This window comes from Branchiostoma floridae, chromosome 15 (genome assembly GCF_000003815.2).
Source record: "Branchiostoma floridae strain S238N-H82 chromosome 15, Bfl_VNyyK, whole genome shotgun sequence".
Lineage (NCBI taxonomy): Eukaryota > Metazoa > Chordata > Leptocardii > Amphioxiformes > Branchiostomatidae > Branchiostoma > Branchiostoma floridae.
Genome location: NC_049993.1, coordinates 10,883,642 through 10,908,097, shown reverse-complemented (window position 1 = coordinate 10,908,097; position 24,456 = coordinate 10,883,642). Strand labels below are relative to the sequence as shown.

General features: G+C 42.8%; 2 protein-coding genes and 1 long non-coding RNA gene across 4 annotated transcripts in view; all 3 read left to right on the top strand.

Moving 5' to 3' along the window:
- The first annotated feature begins 1,640 nt into the window (after window positions 1-1,640).
- LOC118432372 lies at window positions 1,641-13,392 on the top strand. Its single transcript, XM_035843915.1, has 11 exons — window positions 1,641-2,209; window positions 2,808-2,967; window positions 4,421-4,538; window positions 5,553-5,706; window positions 6,177-6,350; window positions 6,731-6,895; window positions 8,210-8,392; window positions 8,991-9,185; window positions 11,212-11,646; window positions 12,339-12,377; window positions 12,540-13,392. The coding sequence occupies exons 1-11, from the start codon at window positions 1,708-1,710 to the stop codon at window positions 12,629-12,631; spliced, it is 2,217 nt and encodes a 738-aa protein (XP_035699808.1). The 5' UTR covers window positions 1,641-1,707; the 3' UTR covers window positions 12,632-13,392.
- Window positions 13,393-14,844: 1,452 nt separating this feature from the next.
- On the top strand, window positions 14,845-23,034 carry LOC118432456 (SCO-spondin-like). Of its 2 annotated transcripts, none has more exons than XM_035844041.1 (7): window positions 14,845-16,115; window positions 16,603-16,728; window positions 17,104-17,268; window positions 18,586-18,762; window positions 19,340-19,534; window positions 20,945-21,316; window positions 22,183-23,034. In XM_035844041.1, exons 1-7 carry the CDS (start codon window positions 15,617-15,619, stop codon window positions 22,272-22,274), a joined length of 1,626 nt encoding a protein of 541 aa, XP_035699934.1. In that variant the 5' UTR covers window positions 14,845-15,616; the 3' UTR covers window positions 22,275-23,034. The 2 variants fall into 2 exon arrangements, with proteins under 2 accessions (XP_035699934.1, XP_035699935.1); XM_035844042.1 differs by lacking the exon at window positions 14,845-16,115 and adding an exon at window positions 16,313-16,415.
- Window positions 23,035-23,852: 818 nt separating this feature from the next.
- The window catches only part of LOC118432561, a 22,311-nt gene continuing 21,707 nt past the window's right edge, over window positions 23,853-24,456 (top strand). Inside the window, exon 1 of the long non-coding RNA XR_004833106.1 lies at window positions 23,853-24,454. This is a non-coding gene — a long non-coding RNA (uncharacterized LOC118432561). The remainder of the gene's footprint in view (window positions 24,455-24,456) is intronic.

Here is a 24,456-nt window from a genome sequence, read left to right as displayed (position 1 = left end):
ATAACACCATCCCGCTCTCCGTGCGGCATGACATGCGTGCAAACATCGTTTAAGATCTCCACCAAGAATAGTCCAACATAACTCATTGACGGCTCAAAATGACCGCAACGGTTTTCCCGAGATTTCTGTTTTTGGGATTTTTAAAAAATGCCTTAGATTTTGAATTATTGGTAATTAAGTGCGAAAATGCCATTTTTACGCATATTTTTGACTGTAACTTTGCTTAAAATTAAAAATTAAAAAATCCCCAAAACAGAAAGTTTTACTTGCCTCTCAGATGACGAAAAATATAAAAATCGAGAATTTGCCATGGCACTTGCGGCCCATCTTATCAAGAGTATGGTCAAATTGAAGGCCTTCCTAGAAACAGAAAAAAAATCGTCTTTGGAAGCAAAATCGAAACGAAACAACTATCTCAATTCAAACGGGAAGATTCAAACTATCTAAAATTGCGAATTTAATCTTATTTTGAATACATTTTCCCTGTCATAACATCTTGTTTATTTTGAAATATTTTACGGTTAGCAAATAGTAGGCCTCTTGTAACCCGATACTCTTTCGAACTCGCATAGCAACGGGAAAGAATACCCTAGCAACCGACCGCCGTGCAAAGGTCTATGTTTCTGCAAGAGTGACTAAAGCATGTATATTTTTAAAATCTTGCCAAAAATTGTGACCTTTGGCATGCTTTGACCTGTGAGTGACCTTCATATTCATGACTGGGACATGGACTGATCCATTAGGAGAGGGGGTGAAATCCTGACATCACGACAATCATCTGGCCGTAGCTCGTTAAAATGCTGGAGTTGAACTCGGGCTTTTTGAACCAAAACATACCTTACAAATCCAGCTTTGCAGTGGGGGTAAAGACTTGAGGTTTGAAATGTAGGTAAATGTATTTTGAAGTGATCGTTTGGCATGGCTTAACCATGTAGGGAATGGGCAATTCGATTTAGCAGGCCCTCCCCGTATGACCTGTCGTAACGCTAGAGGGTCTCATTCCTGTATTACTCCGAGTAAGAGGAATCCGGGCTAAAAAATTATCTGGCCCGCAAAGCGTTGTTTTAAGTGGACCATAAATTCCCATTAATAAACCATAACTGGTATGAAAAGGAATTTCGATGAAAGCTTGTGTATTACTGGCATGATCTGATCATGCACCAAAGTTCCGTGACCCGATCGATCCTCGGACGTTTACGTTTATTTGTACTGAGTGCTCCGGTCAGGCTCCGGGTATTGAAAACGATCTCTAGCGGATAGCGACTAGGTGCAATTTGAAATGTGATAGAAATCGTTGCGTCGGCTAGATTTGGGTAAAAATTGTTTTACTGTCTAACAAACGTGTGTGCTTACAATAGAAAGCAAAACATCTCCAAATAGACTGTGTTTTAATTCGATTTGCGGACATAGAAGTTGTGTGTTAAAGATGTAACGTCCTTGGTTAAAGCATTGAATTCAATGGGGCGATCTAATTGTGTAATGAGACCAGAGAGGGCTGCGCAGAACGGATGCGCTACTGAGCGGATGCGCTACTAACGGATAGCTACCTCTGCGGTTGGACTGTTCTAGGGTGACCTGCGGTTCGACTGTTCCATCTCGAACATTCGAAAACGGGAATGGAATTAGAACTTCGAATCTCTGGAGAAAATCGAATGAAGACGTTATTCAGTACCATATAGCTACCAGTGTTGTGTAAACATACAGTAAATGATGTATGTTTCGCCAGTCATCGCGTTATTACTTTTATGCTTAAGTTTAAACCTGGGGCTTCAGTGTCGCAACGCAAGCATCGACTTGGGGACAGGATGCAACGATACAAACGCCACTTCCGTCAACTTCGAGTCCCCTTCTCCTGACAACGACAAGTACGATTTTGTGGTGAATCGGCTGCTAGATGACATCACCATCGACGAAAAAACAGCCAAGTCTTTCCTTCAACCTAGCCCTGAATGGGAGTATGACAATCTTTTAGAAGCACTGCGTACTGAAGTTAGAGGCGTCGATGAAAAGCACCGTCGACTTAAGAGAAGCAGACGACCCCCGCCCGAACCCAGAGTTCCAGAAACGTGGCACGTGCCCGGCATAAAAGAAAAGACACCTTACTTGGAAGGCAGGACATTCAAATCACTTCAACAGCTGAGTAGTAAATACGACTACTTCAAGTACAAGAAGTGGCCAGAGATAAAAAGAAGTGGAAATCGGGGCACAGGTTGGTTTAGATTTTGTTTTCGGGTATAGTATAGAACGCAGCGCCACAGGGAACAAGCCCTCGTGGCGAAATATCCTGCCCAGCACAAGTGGCTTAATGTGGGTTCACACGTGCGTATATATTCAAGTCCATTTGAGGTCCGTATGGAAGTTTCTAGAAATTTCAAGTTCATAATTCACAGATGTCAATCATATCGGGGGGGGGGGGTAGGGATGTGAAGTAATACCATCAATATAAAAGACCTCTGATAAGAAACAGTCCCCTGGGAGTTGACCAACAGGTGGCAGGGCTGCCATGTATAGCTGGGCTAGGGATACTGGCTATAGGTGGAATTTGACCTTTTATAAGTAAGATTCGTATGAGGTGCGTATTGGACGAATGCGTATGAAAAATAACAATACGGACCGTATACGGATTTCACATAAACGCTAGCGTGACTGCACGTTCGTGTGAATGCAGCTTTACTCAATGTTTTCCAGTAAGGCAAGCATTCATTCAAATTCACACAAAAAGAAGTTGCGAAAATATGACATTGACACAATATATCGTGGCAGAAAGACTTGTGGAACGTATGAAGTCACTTTTTGTCTCCTCGCAGGCGGTTGGTTTCTGCCCAAGCCTGGGAGATGGCACGCCAACTTGGAGAAGTCGTATGTAGAAACACCGGAGGGCGCCACTTGGGAGAACGTCTACGCTGTCCACAAAGATCACTTCGATGAGGGTGTCTCGTTCGAATATGCTTGCCTGATTTACAGCTGGTACGTATTCATTGGAATATTTTACTCCGGTGCCGTGGCAATTCACCCCCCCCTCTCTCTCTTTAAGAATCCTGACTATTTGATACAACCAGTATGGGAGAAAAATATCTCCATATCAAATTAATGGTGGCGAGGTAGGGTTTCGAATGCATTTGTGATCCAAACAGACCAAGAATATGTCAATTGAATGATAGCGATAGAAATAAAAACCTTTAGAATTAATTCTTGCCCATAGGGCTCAATGCACATAGGACCACACGTGGTCTGGTGGTTGCAAAACTAGCATCGACACTACTAAGACTAGAATACTACATCCTAAAGCTGATCACTTTATACTGCTGCTTATACTCTACATGTAATAGTTTAAATCTTATACTCTCTTTTTGAAACATAGGGAAACATAAATACTTGCAATGTCCATCATATGTTAATGATGCATGCCATGGCATTACGTTTTGTCTAATCATATCGTCTTAAAAGGATCACTAAACTCCGGAAGGCATAATGTTATTTTCCAGTAGATTATGTATCAATGAATACATATTTTTGCACAGTTTCACTTCTGGTGAATAACGCGACGTGTCGACATCTATAAAACAATATGACACCAAGGAAATATAACGTCCTTAATGACACTTATCAAACGCATGCATACCATACCCATGCAGTCCGTATACATACGTATAGACACTTCATCGTGAATATTTTCGGCATAAATGAGGGCTGATATGCATACCAAGAGGGCCAATCATTCATGAGATATCAAAGAACACGTAACAAGCTGAGTCTCATCGCCCCTTTTATTAGCTCTATGACCTGTAAACTTTTGTCAGGCGTTGTCAGGCCCATTGACTTGTATTCATCCATAGGGCGAGATTATTGAGAAAGTACTTGGGAGTTTATCAGAATAGTGAATGCTTTTCTCAACACGTACTGGACAGGTGGGTACATAATTGTACAATATAAACTAGTATGTATTTTTACTTCCTAAAATTATTATCTATCGGAAAATAACACTCCCTCCTGGAGTTTACAGTTGGCGCTCATCTTGATGTATCATTAAAAGGCACAGTAAAAAATGAATCATTTCCAAGCCAACATATACCACAAGCTGTACGCAACAGGTCATCTTCTTTACAACGTCGCAGTACTCAGGGACAGTTTTCATCCCATAGGTACGGTAGGGACAGACCAAGGAGTTTGAAAAAGACCTCCTTGGACAGCGTGACCAATAATGCGGTCGTTCACCGTGACTTCCGAGTACGCATGCGCGGCGACAGGAATTATGGGTAATATGTCAAAGATGAAGGGTCCTGCTATGCAAATCGAGACAATGGTCGAGAGGAGATCAGTTTACAAGACCTTCACCTTTGACATATCACCCACAATGACTGTCACCGCGTATGCGTACTCGAAAGTGTGAACAAGCTTATTTCTTCTCGTTGAACCGTAGGTACTATTGCAACAGAAGGGGGAGATTCTGGACATCCAATAGCGTGCAGCATAACATGTGCCCACAGCCATGCTTGAGCAACCCTTGCAACATCAGAGACCATGCAAGCCGATGTCAAGTAAGTGAACGTGCAGAGATCGAGATACTGGATGCATATTTATTTTTGTATGTGCTCCCAAAATTGGAGCTGTGCACATTATTACAACTTTTATAACCTAAGTACAATGTGAGCAAAACCGAAAAGTCTATGGCTAACTAAATTTTGAGCTCATCTTTACGTGCAACATTGGAGTTTGCCATGGGTTCGAACCCTAAACCTATTTAGGTTCAAATGAGTGGAAAGATTCGAACCTTTAGAGTCTAAGCCAACAGCCCTAATCACAAGACTACATTTTATTTACCACCTCGCGATTCGTTAGTCTCTACCAGACTCCGGATCGCTGGAAAAAAATCGTAGAAATGGAACAAATAGAGGAGTAAGCCGTGGATCGCGTGCTGTTCCCTGGTCGGCTATATTCCTCTGGCCGGCTTACTCCTCTATTTGTTCCATTTCTACGATTTTTCCAGCGATCCGGAGTCTGGTAGAGACTAGATTCGTTGTAGCTATTTACTGTGGAATTGCGGCAGTTCTTTATCTGGTTTTCATTACCCGGCTGGATGCCAAACGACACGGGAAGCCAGCCGTTTTTTTCCCGGCGGCAGTCAGCGGAGGTTTAGCCCGATTGACGCAGGTAAGGTCATATCAAAAACCCAATCGTACGTTGACCTACATATACGGCGGATGTAACCACGTCTTTATTGCATTTGGTAGTGAAATACAATATATTTCAGCGTATTTGGATTTTAACTGGTATGAACCGCCATACGAAAGTGTTTTGACACTATTGGTGTACCAGAGCCGGCCTAAACTCCCTCGGGCTAAACCTCCCGGGCGCTATCAAAATTTGATCGGCAGACATGTACATGAAGTATCCCCCAGAGAAACCCACCAGGGGCTAAGTAGGGGTGGGGGTGTTGTAGGGGTGGGGGTGTTGTGGAAAATCAACATCAACACAGCAGCACATGTTACTCAGTATGTTCAAGTTCATCCAAGCTGCAGCTGACTCATATCCTCCATTCTGCTTCCTCCCAGCAAACAGGGCCTTACCAAAACCCTGACTACAGCTGTTCGTGTGAACTGGGCTGGCAATGGAATAATAGGAGGAAAAGATGTGATGACAGGAATGTGTGTAACACTAACCACAACCGATGCAACAGTGCCCACACCAGAAATTGCATCGAAGGCAGTGAGTGTTATATTATAGAGAGAATACAACACGGTGTATCCCGTATCAACCGAGGTACCAGCCCGACCGCGGGTAGGATTGCCCGAAGACGCTGGGGGGCTGGGACCGAGGGTGAAGTGGAATACAACAGTTGTATTTTATTTGTCATACCTATCCGAAAAACAAAACACATTTCATGCGAAAGTAAAAGATGTCCTCGAACAAAAAAGGTAACAATTCCAATTTTCGAGAGCGGTGCACTCGGTGCACGCGAAGTGCGTTCGAATCACTGGCATATGCGGATCTTTGCGGACTGACTCTCCTGGCCAATCATTCCAAAAACGTGAGTATTCATTCAGTCGTTCATATTCCCCCTTTTACCAAAGTCTACGATCCACAGGCGGTTGGTAGTCGGTAGTGGTGTCGGAACGTATAGTTAAATTTTCCGTAATGTCGGGAATCATATGTCATGAGTTATGTTATTTCCCCAGTCGGTATGGATCACAGATGTGAATGTCTGGATGGCTTTGTCGGCGAGTTCTGTTCGGATGAACGAAACCCATGTGTTGAAGATGGCGGCCACGACGCATGCCAACCTAGAGGCAGATGCGTGCCATCCATGCGCTCTCACATCTACTCCTGCGACTGTGATGATGGGTGGTCGGGTACGGTTTATCTTTGTTTCTTTACTTTCTAGATCTTGTTTCTTTACTTACGTTCAGTTACAATAAAAGCTTCATTCGAGTGTTCTGGCGGTCTAGGTACAAGTAACTGTCCGGTCAAATATCGTAGGACATGACTACAGTCTGCTTTCCCTTGTTTGATGTTCGTATCTTAAATCATTAGATCTTTTCTATGTGGCGTTTATGTAAAAAAATGTCTATATGACCATTATATTGACACTTTTGACCTATATAATGCATCTCACTGCGAATGCAGTACTACAGCCCTCATCAGGTTTGAATGACCAATACTTTCACTTTGTTCACGTGATCTTACAGGCACGTGACGTCAGGAATTCTTGCGTTTTTATTTCCAAATTCAGATGAACCTGAAACCGGCGGACCACAGTACCCAGACTGTAGGCATAAAGACGACCCCTGTGGGAGGGTGGCTTGTATGAACGGCGGAGCCTGCGAACACTCCCAGAACGGCGAACACGTTTATTGCGTGTGCAATGACGCGTATGTTGGAGATAGGTGCCAATATCGTGCGTCCCATTTCAAATCATCCTCGCATGTGAAAATTCCCGACTGCTCTATACGTTGAAGTTAGGCCACACTGACATAATTTTATAGATGGCATAATCTGGAGACCCCAAAATTAATGCGGGAGGGCGAAAAGAAAGAAGAATCTGAGATAAAAACAACAACAATACAATGCTGCTAATTGGCCAGACGACTACAAAGCTGGTAAAGCCGGGTTCACATGTGCGTATATATTCAAGTCCGCCTTTGGTCCGTGTGGAATTCTAAGCCTCTACCAGACTCCACGTGACGGGAAAAATACTAGAAATTGGACAAATATAGACCGCGAATATGCCAGGGAACTTAGCTGGCCGAGGAGTATGTTTTGCGACCAGCTAACTCCACTGGCATGTTTCCTGTCTATATTTGTCCAATTTCTACAGTTTTTTAGTGACCTGTGGAGCCTGGTAGAGGCTTAACCTTCCATAAGGACCTCATACGGACTTGAATATAAGTCATTATTTGTAGGAGGCACATGTAGGTTTTCTTATTCATCATAGCAGTAATCGATGTTTGATAATATATTGAGAGAAAAAAAACAGGCAAAGAAGTACACTATAAGAAGGTATATGAGTATATATATCCGGACATGCTTGTGTCGAGTCTCCTCGGAGGTGATTTTCTCTTCTTTTTTGAGATCAGGCGAAAAGTAATGCGCGCGAGGATGACATCCATAAAATCAAATCAGGGGCCCCATTAATGCGCGCGAGGATGACATCCATAAAATCAAATCAGGGGCCCCATTTTTCCAAATGGGACCGTAGCATAACGTCTTTCGATGGCGTTCATCAACAAAAGACTAACAACCTAATGTTGACGATTAGTTCTAAATGTTTGAAATTTGCACATTAGACAAAACTACAAAGTATAAAAGTTTGTTAGAATCCTTCCTTCAGACACGACAATAAGCATATTCACTGCTCTGAGTACGCATGTGCAGCGATAAGAATTGTGGGTAAATTGTCAAAGGTGAAGGCCCCTCACTTAACTTGTCAATAGTTCTAGACCATTGTCTCGATTTGCATAACAATCTCCATACGTGATTTTTAAAATGCTTATAATGTCTCATGGGTCCCTTATGGTGCCCATAATTCCTGTCGCTGCACATGCGTACTAAACAGTGAACGTGCCTATATAACAACATTTCTATTTCGCGCTTCTGCATTTCTTTGATTTCAACAGGGGCCGGGGTATCGACTGTCCCGGAATTCTTAAGAGCGCGTTCTATTTGCGATAAAATGTATGATTCAGGTTTCATATGCATATTGGCTCATCAGGAAGACCATACTTGGGACCTTGGGAATCCTGGGGACCATGTTCTGTGACGTGCGGGGCCCAGGGCATCCGGAAAAGGAGACGGCACTGCGAAGATCCCGCGGGCCTGACTGATTACGACTGTTCGGGGAAAAACTTTCGGGAGGAGGAGGAGGTTTGCCAGCCGGCCGTCTGCAAATATTCTGGTCGGAAATGTTGCATTAAGTTCTCGTTGATATTTCTTACAGTACATGGTATTTTGCAGTCACGTGATTCTAGCATGATTTAAGGTCTGCAATGTTGTTTAGTGAAGGACTGAAGCCATTGTTGGCGATATGTTCTAAACAGCCAATTTCTCTGGCCTCAGTTGTAAATTTACCTGAACAACTCTACAATCCGCTAGGGGGCCCAAAATCTAAGACCTATTCACATACCAAATATCAATATAGCTATAGATTCCATCCAGGCCTTCTTGAGTTATGCTGTCCATCCACAAACATACACACATATACAGACACACAAACGCTGCCGTAATATAACCTTCTTGACGAAGGTAATAAGCCATTTCGCACATTCGAATACGCATATGCGGTGACAGGAATTGTAGGTAAAGACTCTGACTTGTAAACATTCCGCCATTTTGCAGGTGCCAATGTTACGTTCCGGACATTCTTACGGAAATGCAAACAATGGTTTGTTTAAGTCTCAGGGACCTTCACATTTGACATATTTCCTACAATTCCTGTTGCCGCACATGCTTACTCGAATGTGCGAAAGGGCTTATTACAGTCATGTGCCCCATAGGTCGATGGACCAGCTGGGGGGAGACGACTCCATGTACCGTGATCTGCGGGCATGGATACAGGACAAGGTCCAGACACTGTAGATACTGCAAAGACCCCGAATGTGTGGAGGAAACCCAACTGGAGGCAGAACACGGGTCGCCTTGTGACGGCATCGCCCAGGAAAAATCCCCATGTAACACTCAACCATGTCCAGGTATGTTTGCCTGATCGTAGTGCTTCGTTCTGGCGTCGCGTGGCGCGATCGGCAGAACATTGGGCTCAGGCCCAAGATGTCCTGAGTTCTAATCCAGCTGTCGCGTCACTGATCTTGTGCCCTTGGGAAAGGCACTTTACACGACTTTCCTCACTTAACTCAAGTGTATATGAGTACCTAGCTGCGGCTAGTGGCAGTGACAGGCCTTTGTGGCAGTCGTAGACCTTAGGGGCATGTTTGGGCATGACGCACCCGCCATGACACACGAGTCAGGGGTAGGAGGAACCCCTTGCATCCTTGGTCGGAAGTCCCCCTAGGAGACGGAAACTCCAAATAATAAACTCTGCTGGTGGCTCTTACGTGGCAAACAGTTCTGTCCCTGTAGTGCGCCAGTAGATGAGAGGGTGGAGAATGGAGTGCACACCCCTCCTTCACCTTAAAAAGTCGCGTGCAGGCCAGGCAAACTGGTCGTCTAATCAACCTTGTCTGCCTACAATTGATCTTCGGATACGAAGAAACAGCCATCATCATTGCTTGACATGTTGTATCTGTAGATCAGATTCATAATACAGCTTAACGTGTATACTAACCAATGTTAGGTTGAGAGATGTTCATTTCCGAGGTATTGAACTCTGGTGTACATATGACTCTTCTGCACATGTATTATGATTACTTTTAGTAAAATTAACAAACAGACAAACAACGACTTAAAAGCAGTTCAAATATTTATATTGGATATACCCATGTCTTATTTGGGCACAAGTGGATTTGTGCATTTATTTGATTGTAATTGAAAGCAGTTGCAGATCAATGATTATGTTAGCCTGGAATCCAGTCGTGTTGTGCTTTGGTCGCTCTGCTTCCTGCCAACACGTCTGGTGTTCGTTACTAATAGTAGTTGAACGATCGGCATTTGCATATTCGTAGAAATTTTATGCGAGATTTCTGATTGGCTGGTTTAAGCGCTCGTTCCAACAGGCTTTCCATTATCATCAACTACCCATCTTCTTCGAGCCTATTGGAACGATTTGATAAATCAAACTCTTGCCCTACTCGGTTGTCAAGAGTGCTATTCAAACATCCTTTCCGTTGAGAAAAGTCTCTAAGGTCTTTGTTTGCTCGTTTTAGTGAGAAAATTCCGGGAAATTCGCTGGGTAGTTCAGGCATTATGAACATCTGACGCTGCGGCCATGTTGATGATAATGGAACGCCTGTTCGAACGAGCGCTTGAACCATCCATAATTATTCAGCCAATCAGAAATCTCGCATAAAATCTCTGCGAATATGCAAATGCCGATCGTTCAAATGGTAACGAACACCAGACGTGTTGACAGGAGCGTACCTTGGGGGAGCGACCAAAGATTCCAGGCTATATATGCTTATGTTGCACATGTGTAAATCTAAGAATGGTATACGCAATGTGGCCAAGTTCTCTATACTTCATGACATGTTAGCCACATTTTGTTTTAGTTTTCTTGGAGTCAGCACAAGTCTCTTTAAGGAGCAGCCAGATCTGCATATGACTCAGTTTTACTTATCTAGTACCAAATAAAGATTATTTGAATTCACCTTATTTGTGCAATTATGATGCATCAAATAAAAACAGTACAGATGCATGCATATATGTAACATATGACTGTTTATATTTCTGATAATTCTTATGAGACATGTGTCCAACTGACCCATTGTCATAGTTAGGCTGACAGTTGAGTACTAGTACCTCAATGTTGTGTTTGAACCCACACGATAGAACCATGGCAGCTAATAGTAAACTTGTACCCCAAACCAAGCTGTCGCCGACTGCAAGTCTTCCGCGGCCCTTGTGATGGAGAGCGGCGATATCACTGATATCACGGCACCTGAGTACGAGGCGCGGTGTGCTAATTTTGTGGTAGAAAGGTCACCGCGAAACCGTTCTGATCATGAAATTACAAGATCAACAGCAATTGATCTGGAAATGTCCAGTTGAATATCTGATATGTTGCTTAATGTATTAAACTTGTCTCCACTGTTTATTTATCTGCAGCTGAAGAGCTAGCTGTCAAATACTTCAAGGAGACGAGACATTTTTTCGGCGATAAAAACGGTGAAGTTTCTGCAAAAGCACCTCTTACATTCTTCACCGAATTCAGGGGTAAGTATTTCGGCGATAGAGATACTCTTATCACAGACTACGAAGACATCGACGCCGATGAGTGTGCCCGCAGGTGTCTGGAGGGTTATGGGGACTATGACGGTGTCAACCCGATATGTAAGTCCTTCAACTGGGAAAATTATCCTATGAGCGTGCTGATTGCACAGACGGCCATGATCATCCCGGGAGTCGATCCTTCCCAATTCAAAGCCTTGGGCAGTGGGGGTAATCCCCGGAAATGCTGGCTACACCGCGAAAACAAGGACACACACCCGGCCAATCCTGAATGGAATCATTGGCCAAGCCGCATCTACTTTCAAAGGAAAGGTGAGCCCCTAAAACGTAGTTTCGTGCACTATTTCAGGTGCTGCATTGAAGTACACTAAGGAGAGAAATGTTCATTTCGAGGTCTTCAACTCTCGGGCGTTGCTTGGTGTACATTTGACTCTCCTACACATGTGTTATGATAACTTTTAGTAAAATTAACGAACAGGAGACAACCAAAGCGGTTCAAGTATTTGATATACTACATGCCCGTGTCTTCTTCGAGCAAAAGTGGATTTTGCATTTATTTGATAGTAAATGAAAGCAGTTACAGATCAGTGCTTATTTTGCACACGTGTAAATCTTAGAATGGTGAACGCAATATGGCCAAGTTCCTGATACTTTATGACATGTTCACCACATTTTGTTTTCCTTTTCTTTGAGGGTGGAATGAAATATTCTGAATTTGTTCATAAGCAAATAATTGTCTTTCAAGTGTGAACTAATATGTTGCTATTATCAATGATTTTGACAGCTACATATTAATATTCGGCATTATCGTTCCAAAAAGTCTTTCTGTCATATTCGGTTTAGGAATGCACTAAATGAAGTACCAAAGGTACCAAACTTAACCAAATGGCGCAATTAACTACACAGTAAGGAACATCTTACGCAGCAGTTTGCTCGTCATGGTATTTTTGAAAGAAAATGTATTTCACAGCTACAAGCATGGTTGTATATCATGTTTCTTATAGAAAAAGAAGAAGAAGAAGAAGAAAATCTCTCCAAAATTGGTAAGATGTGTTTTTTCATATTCGAATTCTGTTACTTTTGACGTAAGCATTCGTAACAGCAGACAACGCACTATTTGGATCAGTATTTACTTGACCAGTAATTATCCATATTAGCCCTGGTATTAAAGTTGTCATACGAAGCATTCATTTCTTTTATTTCAGTTGCCCCTGGACCTAGTGGAAGAGGCCCATCGCTAACTGCTTTCCGTGTGCTTGTAGCTGCCATGAGTCTCTTGACATCGGCTCTCTTCTAGGACATACAGTATCAAGAACAATCAGCAAAGCATACATGCATCTAAGGCGCACTCATTGATTCTAGTTGTAGCTTAGAGTGATGGCATCAGTTTTAACGTACGAAGAAAGAGACCTTCGGCTGTTCAAGTTGTCACTAACCTGAGATTCTTAACCCTTATGGCAAGTCCTGGTTATATAATAATCTACAATCATCGTTAATACAAAAGAAGTCACCATCTTTATTGATTTGAAAACAAATAGTCTTAACCTGTTACAGACTTTTGCCGGAATTGAAGCTATACATATGTGAAAACGTCATCAACGTTCGTCGAGGATTCCAAATAGTGTTTCAATCTCATGACAGTCATTCTAGTCCAGTTGGAATAAACATGAGGATTTGGCTCGGCTGGTTGTAGATGTACAGAAAGATTCACCTGAGCAGAACGAAAGACCAACGTTTCTGCCAAGGTTCCCTCCACTGAAACACAGTTCACGGCATAGCTGGGGCACTGAACAACAAAAGACAGATGGATCTAGCAATACTGGATTTCACTAAGGCCTTCGACAAAGTCCCACATAGCAGACTTATATCAAAACTGGAGTACTATGGAATTCAATGTACTACATTTAACTGGTTAAAGACTTTCTTGACGAACAGAGAGCAAACTGTAGTGGTAGAAGAGAAGGCCTCAGCTCCAGTTAAAGTAGCGTCGGGAGTTCCGCAAAGGACTGTCCTGGGACCATTGTTCTTCCTCTTGTACATAAACGACTTGCCAGACCAGCTCAGTTCAAGTGTGAGATTATTCGCTGATTATTGTCTACTATATATAGAGGTATCTGCAAAGAATGAGTCACAACTTCTTCAGAAAGATCTGAACACCCTGGAAGAATGGCAAAGGAAATGGCTTATGGAGTTCAATCCTGATAGGTGCTATATCATGCACATAACAAACAAACGCACACCAAATGTGTCCCATTACCGGTTTTGTGGTCAGACATTAGCAACCACAAAAAGCCACCCATGCCTAGGTATTACGTTAACAACTGGGCTGAAATGGGATGTCCATGTTAACAAAACAACCAAGGCTAAGCAGACATTGGGAGTGATCAAACGCAACTTGTGGGCATGCCCAGCCAGGGTAAAATCACTTGCGTACACATCACTGGTAAGACCTAACCTTGAATATGCTGCAATGTTCAGTATGGGATCCGTATAGTAAAGAAAGACAAAGATAAACTTGAAAGGGTACAGAACCAAGCTGCAAGATTCTGTACAAACAACCACAACAGTTACCAAAATGAAAACAGATCTGCAGCGGACATCACTTGAAGACAGAAGGAAAATGTCAAGACTTTGCATGATGTAGAAAATGACCGATAAACTGGCACGGTGAACGTACCAGCTCAAAAAAATTAAAAGAACAAGAAACAGCCATGACTACCAACATGTACATGAACTACCAACCTAGGATTGATGTGTTCAAAAATTCGTACTTTCCCAGAACTATCGTAGAGTGGAATTTGCTATCACCAAGCACAGTAGGGACATCATCTCTGGATAGTTTTAAAGAACGCTTGCAGATAGATGTGCAAAAGTTAGGTGTGACGGGTCCTTCGATGTAATATAACCAGCTGCTGCCGCACCGCGTGCCTGCGAAGCTGGTGTGTTACGCCGAAGGGCGGTTATACCGGCTATATAGATACAGATACACTGTACCATCCATGGTCACCTAGATTGGCATTTGACAGCATCCTTGTCTTTTTACTTGAATGGATAGCCAGGTTAGGCCTACACCAGTCCAATGATCAGTTGATAGACTTCCATGTATGGTAAACCAAATTGTTGCGTTCAGTTCCTCTCCATCTTTTCCATCTAAACTTTTTAATTGGAAAAAGAACATGTGTCTGCTTATACATGTATGTTTTAATGTCTGAGTTATCCAAATCATTTGGTATCAAAGAATCTCAAGTCTCAACCATTTCATTTGAAGCAACTTCATATTCTGCATATCTTGAATACGTGTACACTACCGTATAAATTTCTCGGATGAAATACCTCAACATTTCTAACACATATAACATGTAGAAATATGACATACCTAGATCTGGATTTGTGAATGTTGGTCCCTTTCAAACTAGAAGTTCATTTTTTTTTTTTTGAAAGTAGAAAACTTGTTGTATTTTGACATTTGTTAACAGTTCAAGCCTAATGTTTTCACGTTTGGAAAAGTTGATAAAACTTACCGCTATAAAGGTCCTGCCGTCTCAAATAGACTCCTTGAATACCACCAAAATAAAACTGACATTATCCAGAAGTCAGAATAAGTGGAATTCACGTGCAAGCATACTGATATTAATACATCATGTCTGAGATTTGTAAAGCGTGGTGAAGCCTGGAGGCGGATGTGAGGGAGTCTGGCTACACATGGGGACAGCTGGAGGAAATGGCCCAGGACCGCCGGAGATGGAATCGTGGCCTATGTCCAAGGATGGGCAGTAGGCCCAAGTAAGTAAGTAAACCCGTTGCTCCTCAAATTATCCGAGAAAATTTGGTATCAATGTAATGGTGAGAAAATTGGCTATCACACGGTAGGGGTTAGCTAATGAGTTCAAGGTGAATGGTAAAAAAGACAACCACAAATAAACGGACCATAAATGCCAATGTTTCGAAGGCCACAACGTTCACTGTCATTTTGTAATGCACGAAATATCTACATGATTGTACTGGGCAATACCTGTAGATAAGAAAAAATATAGACATTATGTAGGTCTGAGGTGTTTTTGCTGCAAAATAGGCAGTTGTTTATGCCCATGCAGCGGGGTCAAATCAGTATCTAAGCCGTATCTAAGAGAATAACGCGTTCTAGAGTGACCTGCGGTTGGACTGTTCCATCTCGAACATTCGAAAACGAGAATGGAATTAGAACTTCGAATCTCTGGAGAAAATCGAATGAAGACGTTATTCAGTACCATATAGCTACCAGTGTCGTGTAAACATACAGTAAATGATGTATGTTTCGCCAGTCATCGCGTTATTACTTTTATGCTTAAGTTTAAACCTGGGGCTTCGGTGTCGCAACGCAAGCATCGACTTGGGGACAGGACACAACGGTACAAACGCCACTTCCGTCGACTTCGAGTCCCCTTCTCCTGACAACGACAAGTACGATTTTGTGGTGAATCGGCTGCTAGATGACATCACCATCGACGAAAGAGCAGCCAAGTCTTTCCTTCAACCCAGCCCTGAATGGGAGTATGACAATCTTTTAGAAGCACTGCGTACTGAAGTTAAAGGCGTCGATGGAAAGCACCGTCCAGTTAAGAGAAGCGGACGAGCCCCGCCCGAACCCAGAGTTCCAGAAACGTGGCACGTGCCCGGCATAAAAGAAAAGACACCTTACTTGGAAGGCAGGACATTCAAATCACTTCCACAGCTGAGTAGTAAATACGACTACTTGAAGTACAAGAAGTGGCCAGAGATAAGAAGTGAAAATCGGGGCACAGGTGGGTTTAGATTTTGTTTTCGGGTATAGTATAGAACGCAGCGCCACAGGGAACAAGCCCTCGTGGCGAAATATCCTGCCCAGCGCAAGAGGCTTAATGTGGGTTCACACGTGCGTATATATTCAAGTCCATTTGAGGTCCGTATGGAAGTTTCTAGAAATTTCAAGTTCATAATTCACAGATGTCAATCATATCGGGGGGTAGGGATGTGAAGTAATACCATCAATATAAAAGACCTTTGATAAGAAACAGTCCCCTGGGAGTTGATGACCAACAGGTGGACTGATCTTGTCACTTCAGGTCATCGGCATGAACGAAACCCATGTGTTGAATTTGACCTTTTATAAGCAAGATACGTATGAGGTGCGTATTGGACGAATGCGTATGAAAAATGTCAATACGGACCGTATACGGATTTCATACCTGCATACCATCTTCAGTCGAGGGAGGAGTAGACTCCTGTAGTGGACTGATCTTGTCACTTCAGGTCATCGGCATGAACGAAACCCATGTGTTGAAGATGGCGGCCACGACGCATGCCAACCTAGAGGCAGATGCGTGCCATCCATGCGCACTCACATCTACTCTTGCGACTGTGATGACGGGTGGTCGGGTACGGTTTATCTTTGTTTCTTTACTTTCTAGATCTTGTTTCTTTACTTTCTGTTCAGTTACAATACAAGCTTCATTCGAGTGTTTTGGCGGTCTAGGTACAAGTAACTGTCCGGTCAAATATCGTAGGACATGACTACAGTCTGCTTTCCCTTGTTTGATGTTCTTATCTTAAATCATTAGATCTTTTCTATGTGGCGTTTTATGTAAAAAATGTTTATATGACCATTGACACTTTTGACCTATATACTGCATCTCACTGCGCATGCAGTACTACAGCCCTCATCAGGTTTGAATGACCAATACTTTTACTTTGTTCACGTGATCTTACAGGCACGTGACGTCAGGAATTCTTGCGTTTTTTTTTCAAATTCAGATGAACCTGAAACCGGCGGACCACAGTACCCAGACTGTAGGCATAAAGACGACCCCTGTGGGAGGGTGGCTTGTATGAACGGCGGAGCCTGCAAACACTCCCAGAACGGCGAAGACGTTTATTGCGTGTGCAATGACGTGTATTTTGGAGATAGGTGCCAATATCGTGCGTCCCATTTCAAACATCCTTGCATGAGAAAAATTCCCGACTGCTCCATACGTTGCAGTTAGGCCACACTGACATAATTTTATAGATGGCATAATCTGGAGACCCCAAAATTAATGCGGGAGGGCGAAAAGAAAGAAGAATCTAAGATTAAAAAAAAAACAATACAATGCTGCTAATTGGCCAGACGACTACAAAGCTGGTAAAGCCGGGTTCACATGTGCGTATATATTCAAGTCCGTGTTTGGTCCGTGTGGAATTCTAAGCCTCTACCTGACTCCACATGTGACTGGAAAAATACTAGAAATTGCATGGACAAATATAGACCGCGAATATGCCAGGGAACTTAGCTGGCCGAGGAGTATGGTTTGCGACCAGCTAACTCTACTGGCATGTTTCCTGGCTATATTTGTCCAATTTCTACAGTTTTCTAGTGACCTGTGGAGCCTGGTAGAGGCTTAAACTTCCATACGGACCTCATACGGACTTGAATATACGCAGGTGTGAACCCACCTCGACATAGTGTATCAAAGGAAACAACAAGTCGTTATTTGTAGGAGGCACATGTAGGTTTTCTTATTCATCATAGCAGTAATCGATGTTTAATATATTGAGGAAAAAAATGAGCAAAGAAGTACACTATTAGAAGGTATATATATATCCGGACATGCTTGTGTCGAGCCTCCTCGGAGGTGATTTTCTTTTCTTTTTGAGATCAGGCGAAAAGTAATGTGCGCGAGGATGACATCCATAAAATCAAATCAGGGGCTCCATTTTTCCAAATGGGACCGTAGCATAACGTCTTTCGATTGCGTTCATCAACAAAAGACTAACAACCTAATGTTGACGATTAGTTCTTTATGTTTGACATTTGCACATTAGACAAAACTACAAAGTATAAAAGTTTGTTAGAATCCTTCCTTCAGACACGACGATAAGCATATTCACTGTTCTGAGTACGCATGTGCAGCGATAAGAATTGTGGGTAAATTGTCAAAGGCAAAGGCCCCTCACTTAACTTGTCAATAGTTCTAGACCATTGTCTCGATTTGCATAACAATCTCCATACGTGATTTTTTAAATGCTTAATGTCTCATGGAGCCCTCACCTTTGACAGTGCCCATAATTCCTGTCGCTTCACATGCGTACTAAACAGTGAACGTGCCTATATAACAACATTTCTATTTCGCGCTTCTACATTTCTTTGACTTCAACAGGGGCCGGGGTATCGAATGATCACAAACTGTCCCGGAATTCTTAAGAGCGCGTTCTATTTGCGATAGATTGTATGATTCAGGTTTCACATTGGCTCATCAGGAAGACCATACTTGGGACCTTGGGAATCCTGGGGACCATGTTCTGTGACGTGCGGGGCCCAGGGTATCCGGAAAAGGAGACGGCACTGCGAAGATCCCGCGGGCCTGACTGATTACGACTGTTCGGGGAAAAAGGAGGAGGAGGAGGTTTGCCAGCCGACCGTCTGTAAATATTCAGGTCGGAAATGTTGCATTAAGTTCTCGTTGATATTTTTTACAGTACATGGTATTTTGCAGTCACGTGATTCTAGCATGATTTAAGGTCTGCAATGTTGTTTAGTGAAGGACTGAAGCCATTGTTGGCGATATGTTCTAAACAGCCAATTTCTCTGGCCTCAGTTGTAAATTTACCTGAACAACTCTACAATCCGCTAAGGGGCCCCAAAATCCAAAAGACCTATCCACATACCAAATATCAATATAACTATAGATTCCATCCAGGCCTTCTTGAGTTATGCTGTCCATCCACAAACATACACACATATACAGACACACAAACGCTGCCGTAATATAACCTTCTTCATTCGAATACGCATATGCGGCGACAGGAATTGTAGGTAAAAGACTCTGACTTGTAAACATTCCGCCATTTTGCAGGTGCCAATGTTACGTTCCGGACATTCTTACGGAAATGCAAACAATGGTTTGTTTAAGTCTCAGGGACCTTCACCTTTGACATATTTCCTACAATTCCTGTTGCCGCACATGCTTACTCGAATGTGCGAAAGGGCTTATTACAGTCATGTGCCCCATAGGTCGATGGACCAGCTGGGGGGAGACGACTCCATGTACCGTGATCTGCGGGCATGGATACAGGACAAGGTCCAGACACTGTAGATACTGCAAAGACCCCGAATGTGTGGAGGAAACCCAACTGGAGGCAGAACACGGGTCGCCTTGTGACGGCATCGCCCAGGAAAAATCCCCATGTAACACTCAACCATGTCCAGGTATGTTTGCCTGATCGTAGTGCTTCGTTCTGGGGTCGCGTGGCGCGATCGGCAGAACATTGGGCTCAGGCCCAAGATGTCCTGAGTTCTAATCCAGCTGTCGCGTCACTGATCTTGTGCCCTTGGGAAAGGCACTTTACACGACTTTCCTCACTTAACTCAAGTGTATATGAGTACCTAGCTGCGGCTAGTGGCAGTGACAGGCCTTTGTGGCAGTCGTAGACCTTAGGGGCATGTTTGGGCATGACGCACCCGCCATGACACACGAGTCAGGGGTAGGAGGAACCCCTTGCATCCTTGGTCGGAAGTCCCCCTAGGAGACGGAAACTCCAAATAATAAACCTGCATCTGCAGGGGCCTCTTACGTGGCAAACAGTTCTGTCCCTGTAGTGCGCCATTAGATGAGAGGGTGGAGAAGGGAGTGCACACCCCTCCTTCACCTTAAAATGTCACGTGCATGCCAGGCAATCTGGTCGTCTAATCAACCTTGTCTGCCTACAATTGATCTTCGGATACGAAGAAACAGCCATCATCATTGCTTGACATGTTGTATCTGTAGATCAGATTCATAACACAGCTTAACGTGTATACTAACCAATGTTAGGTTGAGAGATGTTCATTTCCGAAGTATTGAACTCTGGTGTACATATGACTCTTCTGCACATGTATTATGATTACTTTCAGTAAAATTAACAAACAGACTACCCATCCTCTTCGAGCCTATTGGAACGATTTGATAAATCAAACTCTTGCCCTACTCGGTTGGCAAGAGTGCTATTGAAACATCCTTTCCGTTGAGAAAAGTCTCTAAGGTCTTTGCTCGTTTTAGTGAAGAAATTCAGGGAAATTCGCTGGGTAGTTCAGGCATGATGAACGTCTGACGCGGCGGCCATGTTGATGATAATGGAACGTCTGTTCGAACGAGCGCTTGGACCATCCATAATTCAGCCAATCAGAAATCTCGCATAAAATCTCTGCGAATTTTCAAATGCCGATCGTTCAAATGGTAACGAACACGAGACGTGTTGGCAGGAGCGTGCCTTGGGGGAGCGACCAAAGCACAACACGGCTGGATACCAGGCTATATATGCTTATGTTACTTACTTACTTAATCCTCTTCATCCCGTGTGGGACATAAGGCTGTATATGCTTATGTTGCACATGTGTAAATCTGAGAATGGTATACGCAACATGGCCAAGTTCCCTATACTTCATGACATGTTAACCATGCCACATCACGGCACCTGAGTACGAGGCGCGGTGTGCTAATTTTGTGGTAGAAAGGCCCGCCGAACCATTACTGATCATGAAATTACAAGATCAACAGCAATTGATCTGGAAATGTCCAGTTGAATATCTGATATGTTGATTAATGTATCAAACTTGTCCCCACTGTTTATTTATCTGCAGCTGAAGATCTAGCTGTCAAATACTTCAAGGAGACGAGACATTTTTTCGGCGATAAAAACGGTGAAGCTTCTGCAAAAGCACCTCTTACATTCTTCACCCAATTCAGGGGTAAGTATTTCGGCGATGCAGATACTCTTATCGCAGGCTACAACGACATCAAGCCCGATGAGTGTGCCCGCAGGTGTCTGGAAGGTTATGGGGACTATGACGGTGTCAACCCGATATGTAAGTCCTTCAACTGGCGACCTTATACTGTTAGTAATTCCGGGGATCAACCCCGGAAATGCTGGCTACACCGCGAAAACAAGGACACACACCCGGACAATCCTGAATGGGATCATTGGCCAAGCCGCTACTACTTTCAAAGGAAAGGTGAGCCCCTAAAACGTAGTTTCGTGCACTATTTCAGGTGCTGCATTGAAGTACACTAAGGAGAGAAATGTTCATTTCGAGGTCTTGAACTCTCGGGCGTTGCTTGGTGTACATTTGACTCTCCTACACATGTGTTATGATAACTTTTAGTAAAATTAACGAACAGGAGACAACCAAAGCAGTTCAAGTATTTGATATACTACATGCCCGTGTCTTTATCGGGCAAAAGTGGATTTTGCATTTATTTGATAGTAAATGAAAGCAGTTACAGATCAGTTTTTATTTTGCACACGTGTAAATCTTAGAATGGTGAACGCAATATGGCCAAGTTCCTGATACTTTATGACATGTTCACCACATTTTGTTTTCCTTTTCTTTGAGGGTGGAATGAAATATTCTGAATTTGTTCATAAGCAAATAATTGCCTTTCAAGTGTGAACTAATATGTTGCTATTACCAATGATTTTGACAGCTACATATTAATATTCGGCATTATCGTTCCAAAAAGTCTTTCTGTCATATTCGGTTCAGGAATGCACTAAAAGAAGTACCAAAGGTACCAAACTTAACCAAATGGCGCAATAAGCTACACAGTAAGGAACATCTTACGCAGCAGTTTGCTCGTGATGGTACTTTTGAAGGAAAATGTATTTCACAGACACAAGCATGGTTGTATATCATATTCCTTATAGAAAATCTCTCCAAAATTTGTAAGATGTGTTTTTTCCTATTCTGTTACTTTTGACGTAAGCATTCGTAACAGCAGACAATGCACTATTGGGATCAGTATTTACTTGACCAGTAATTATCCATATTAGCCCTTGTATTAAAGTTGTCATACGAAGCATTTATTTCTTTTATTTCAGTTGTCCCTGGACCTAGTGGAAGAGGCCCATCGCTAACTGCTTTCCGTGTGCTTGTAGCTGCCATGAGTCTCTTGACATCGGCTCTCTTCTAGGACATACAGTCTCAAGAACAATCAGCAAAGCATACATGCATCTAAGGCGCACTCATTGATTCTAGTTGTAGCTTAGAGTGATGGTATCAATTTTAACATACGAAGAAAGAGAACTTCGGCTGTTCAAGTTGCCACTAACCTGAGATTCTTAACCCTTATGGCAAGTCCTGGTTATATAATAATCTACAATCATCGTTAATACAAAAGAAGTCACCATCTTTATTGATTTGAAAACAAATATTCTTAACCTGTTACAGACTTTTGCCGGAAATGAAGCTATACATATGTGAAAACGTCATCAACGTTCGTCGAGGATTCCAAATAGTGTTTCAATCTCATGACAGTCATTCTAGTCCAGTTGGAATAAACATGAGGATTTAGCTCGGCTGGTTGTAGATGTACAGAAAGATTCACCTGAGCAGAACGAAAGACCAACGTTTCTGCCAAGGTTCCCTCCACTGAAACACAGTTCACGACATAGCTGGGGCACTGAACAACAAAAGACAGGTGGATCTAGCAATACTGGATTTCACTATGGCCTTCGACAAAGTCCCACATAGCAGACTTATATCAAAACTGGAGTACTATGGAATTCAATGTACTACATTTAACTGGTTAAAGACTTTCTTGACGAACAGAGAGCAAACTGTAGTGGTAGAAGGAAGGCCTCAGCTCCAGTAAAAGTAGCGTCGGGAGTTCCGCAAAGGACTGTCCTGGGACCATTGTTCTTCCTCTTGTACATAAACGACTTGCCAGACCAGCTCGGTTCAAGTGTGAGGTTATTCGCTGATTATTGTCTGCTATATATAGAGGTATCTGCAAAGAATGATTCACAACTTCTTCAGAAAGATCTGAACACCCTGGAAGAATGGCAAAGGAAAAGGCTTATGGAGTTCAATCCTGATAGGTGCTATATCATGCACATAACAAACAAACGCACACCAAATGTGTCCCATTACCAGTTTTGTGGTCAGACATTAGCAACCACAAAAAGCCACCAATGCCTAGGTATTACGTTAACAACTGGGCTGAAATGGGATATGTCCATGTTAACAAAATAACAACCAAGGCTAAGCAGACATTGGGAGTGATCAAACGCAACTTGTGGGCATGCCCAGCCAGGGTAAAATCACTTGCGTCCACATCACTGGTAAGACCTAACCTTGAATATGCTGCAATGTTCAGTATGGGATCCGTATACAAAGAAAGACAAAGATAAACTTGAAAGGGTACAGAACCAAGCTGCAAGATTCTGTACAAACAACCACAACAGGGATGCTAGTGTTACCAAAATGAAAACAGATCTGCAGTGGACATCACTTGAAGACAGAAGGAAAATGTCAAGACTTTGCATGATGTACAAAATGACCGATAAACTGGCACGGTGAACGTACCAGCTCAAAAAAATTAAAAGAACAAGAAACAGCCATGACTTCAAGTACATGAACTACCAACCTAGGATTGATGTGTTCAAAAATTCGTATTTTCCCAGAACTATCGTAGAGTGGAATTTGCTATCACCAAGGACAGTAGGGGCATCATCTCTGGATAGTTTTAAAGACCGCTTGCAGATAGATGTGCAAAAGTTAGGTGTGACGGGTCCTTCGATGTAATATAACCAGCTGCTGCCGCGCCACGTGCCTGCGAAGCTGGTGTGTTACGCCGAAGGGCGGTTATACCGGCTATATAGATACAGATACACTGTACCATCCATGGTCACCTAGATTGGCATTTGACGGCATCCTTGTCTTTTTACTTGAATGGATAGCCAGGTTAGGCCTAACTATTCATACACCAGTCCACTGATCAGTTGATAGACTTCCATGTATGGTAAACCAAATTGTTGCGTTCAGTTCCTCTCCATCTTTTCCATCTAAACTTTTTAATTGGAAAAAGAACAAAGTACATGTGTCTGCTTATACATGTATGTTTTAATGTCTGAGTTATCCAAATCATTTGGTATCAAAGAATCTCAAGTCTCAACCATTTCATTTGAAGCAACTTCATATTCTGCATATCTTGAATACGTGTACACCAGTGTATAAATTTCTCGGATGAAATACCTCAACATTTCTAACACATATAAAATGTAGAAAATGACATACCTAGATCTGGATTTGTGAATGTTGGTCCCTTTCAAACTAGAAGTTCATTTATTTTTTTGGAAAAGTAGAAAACTTGT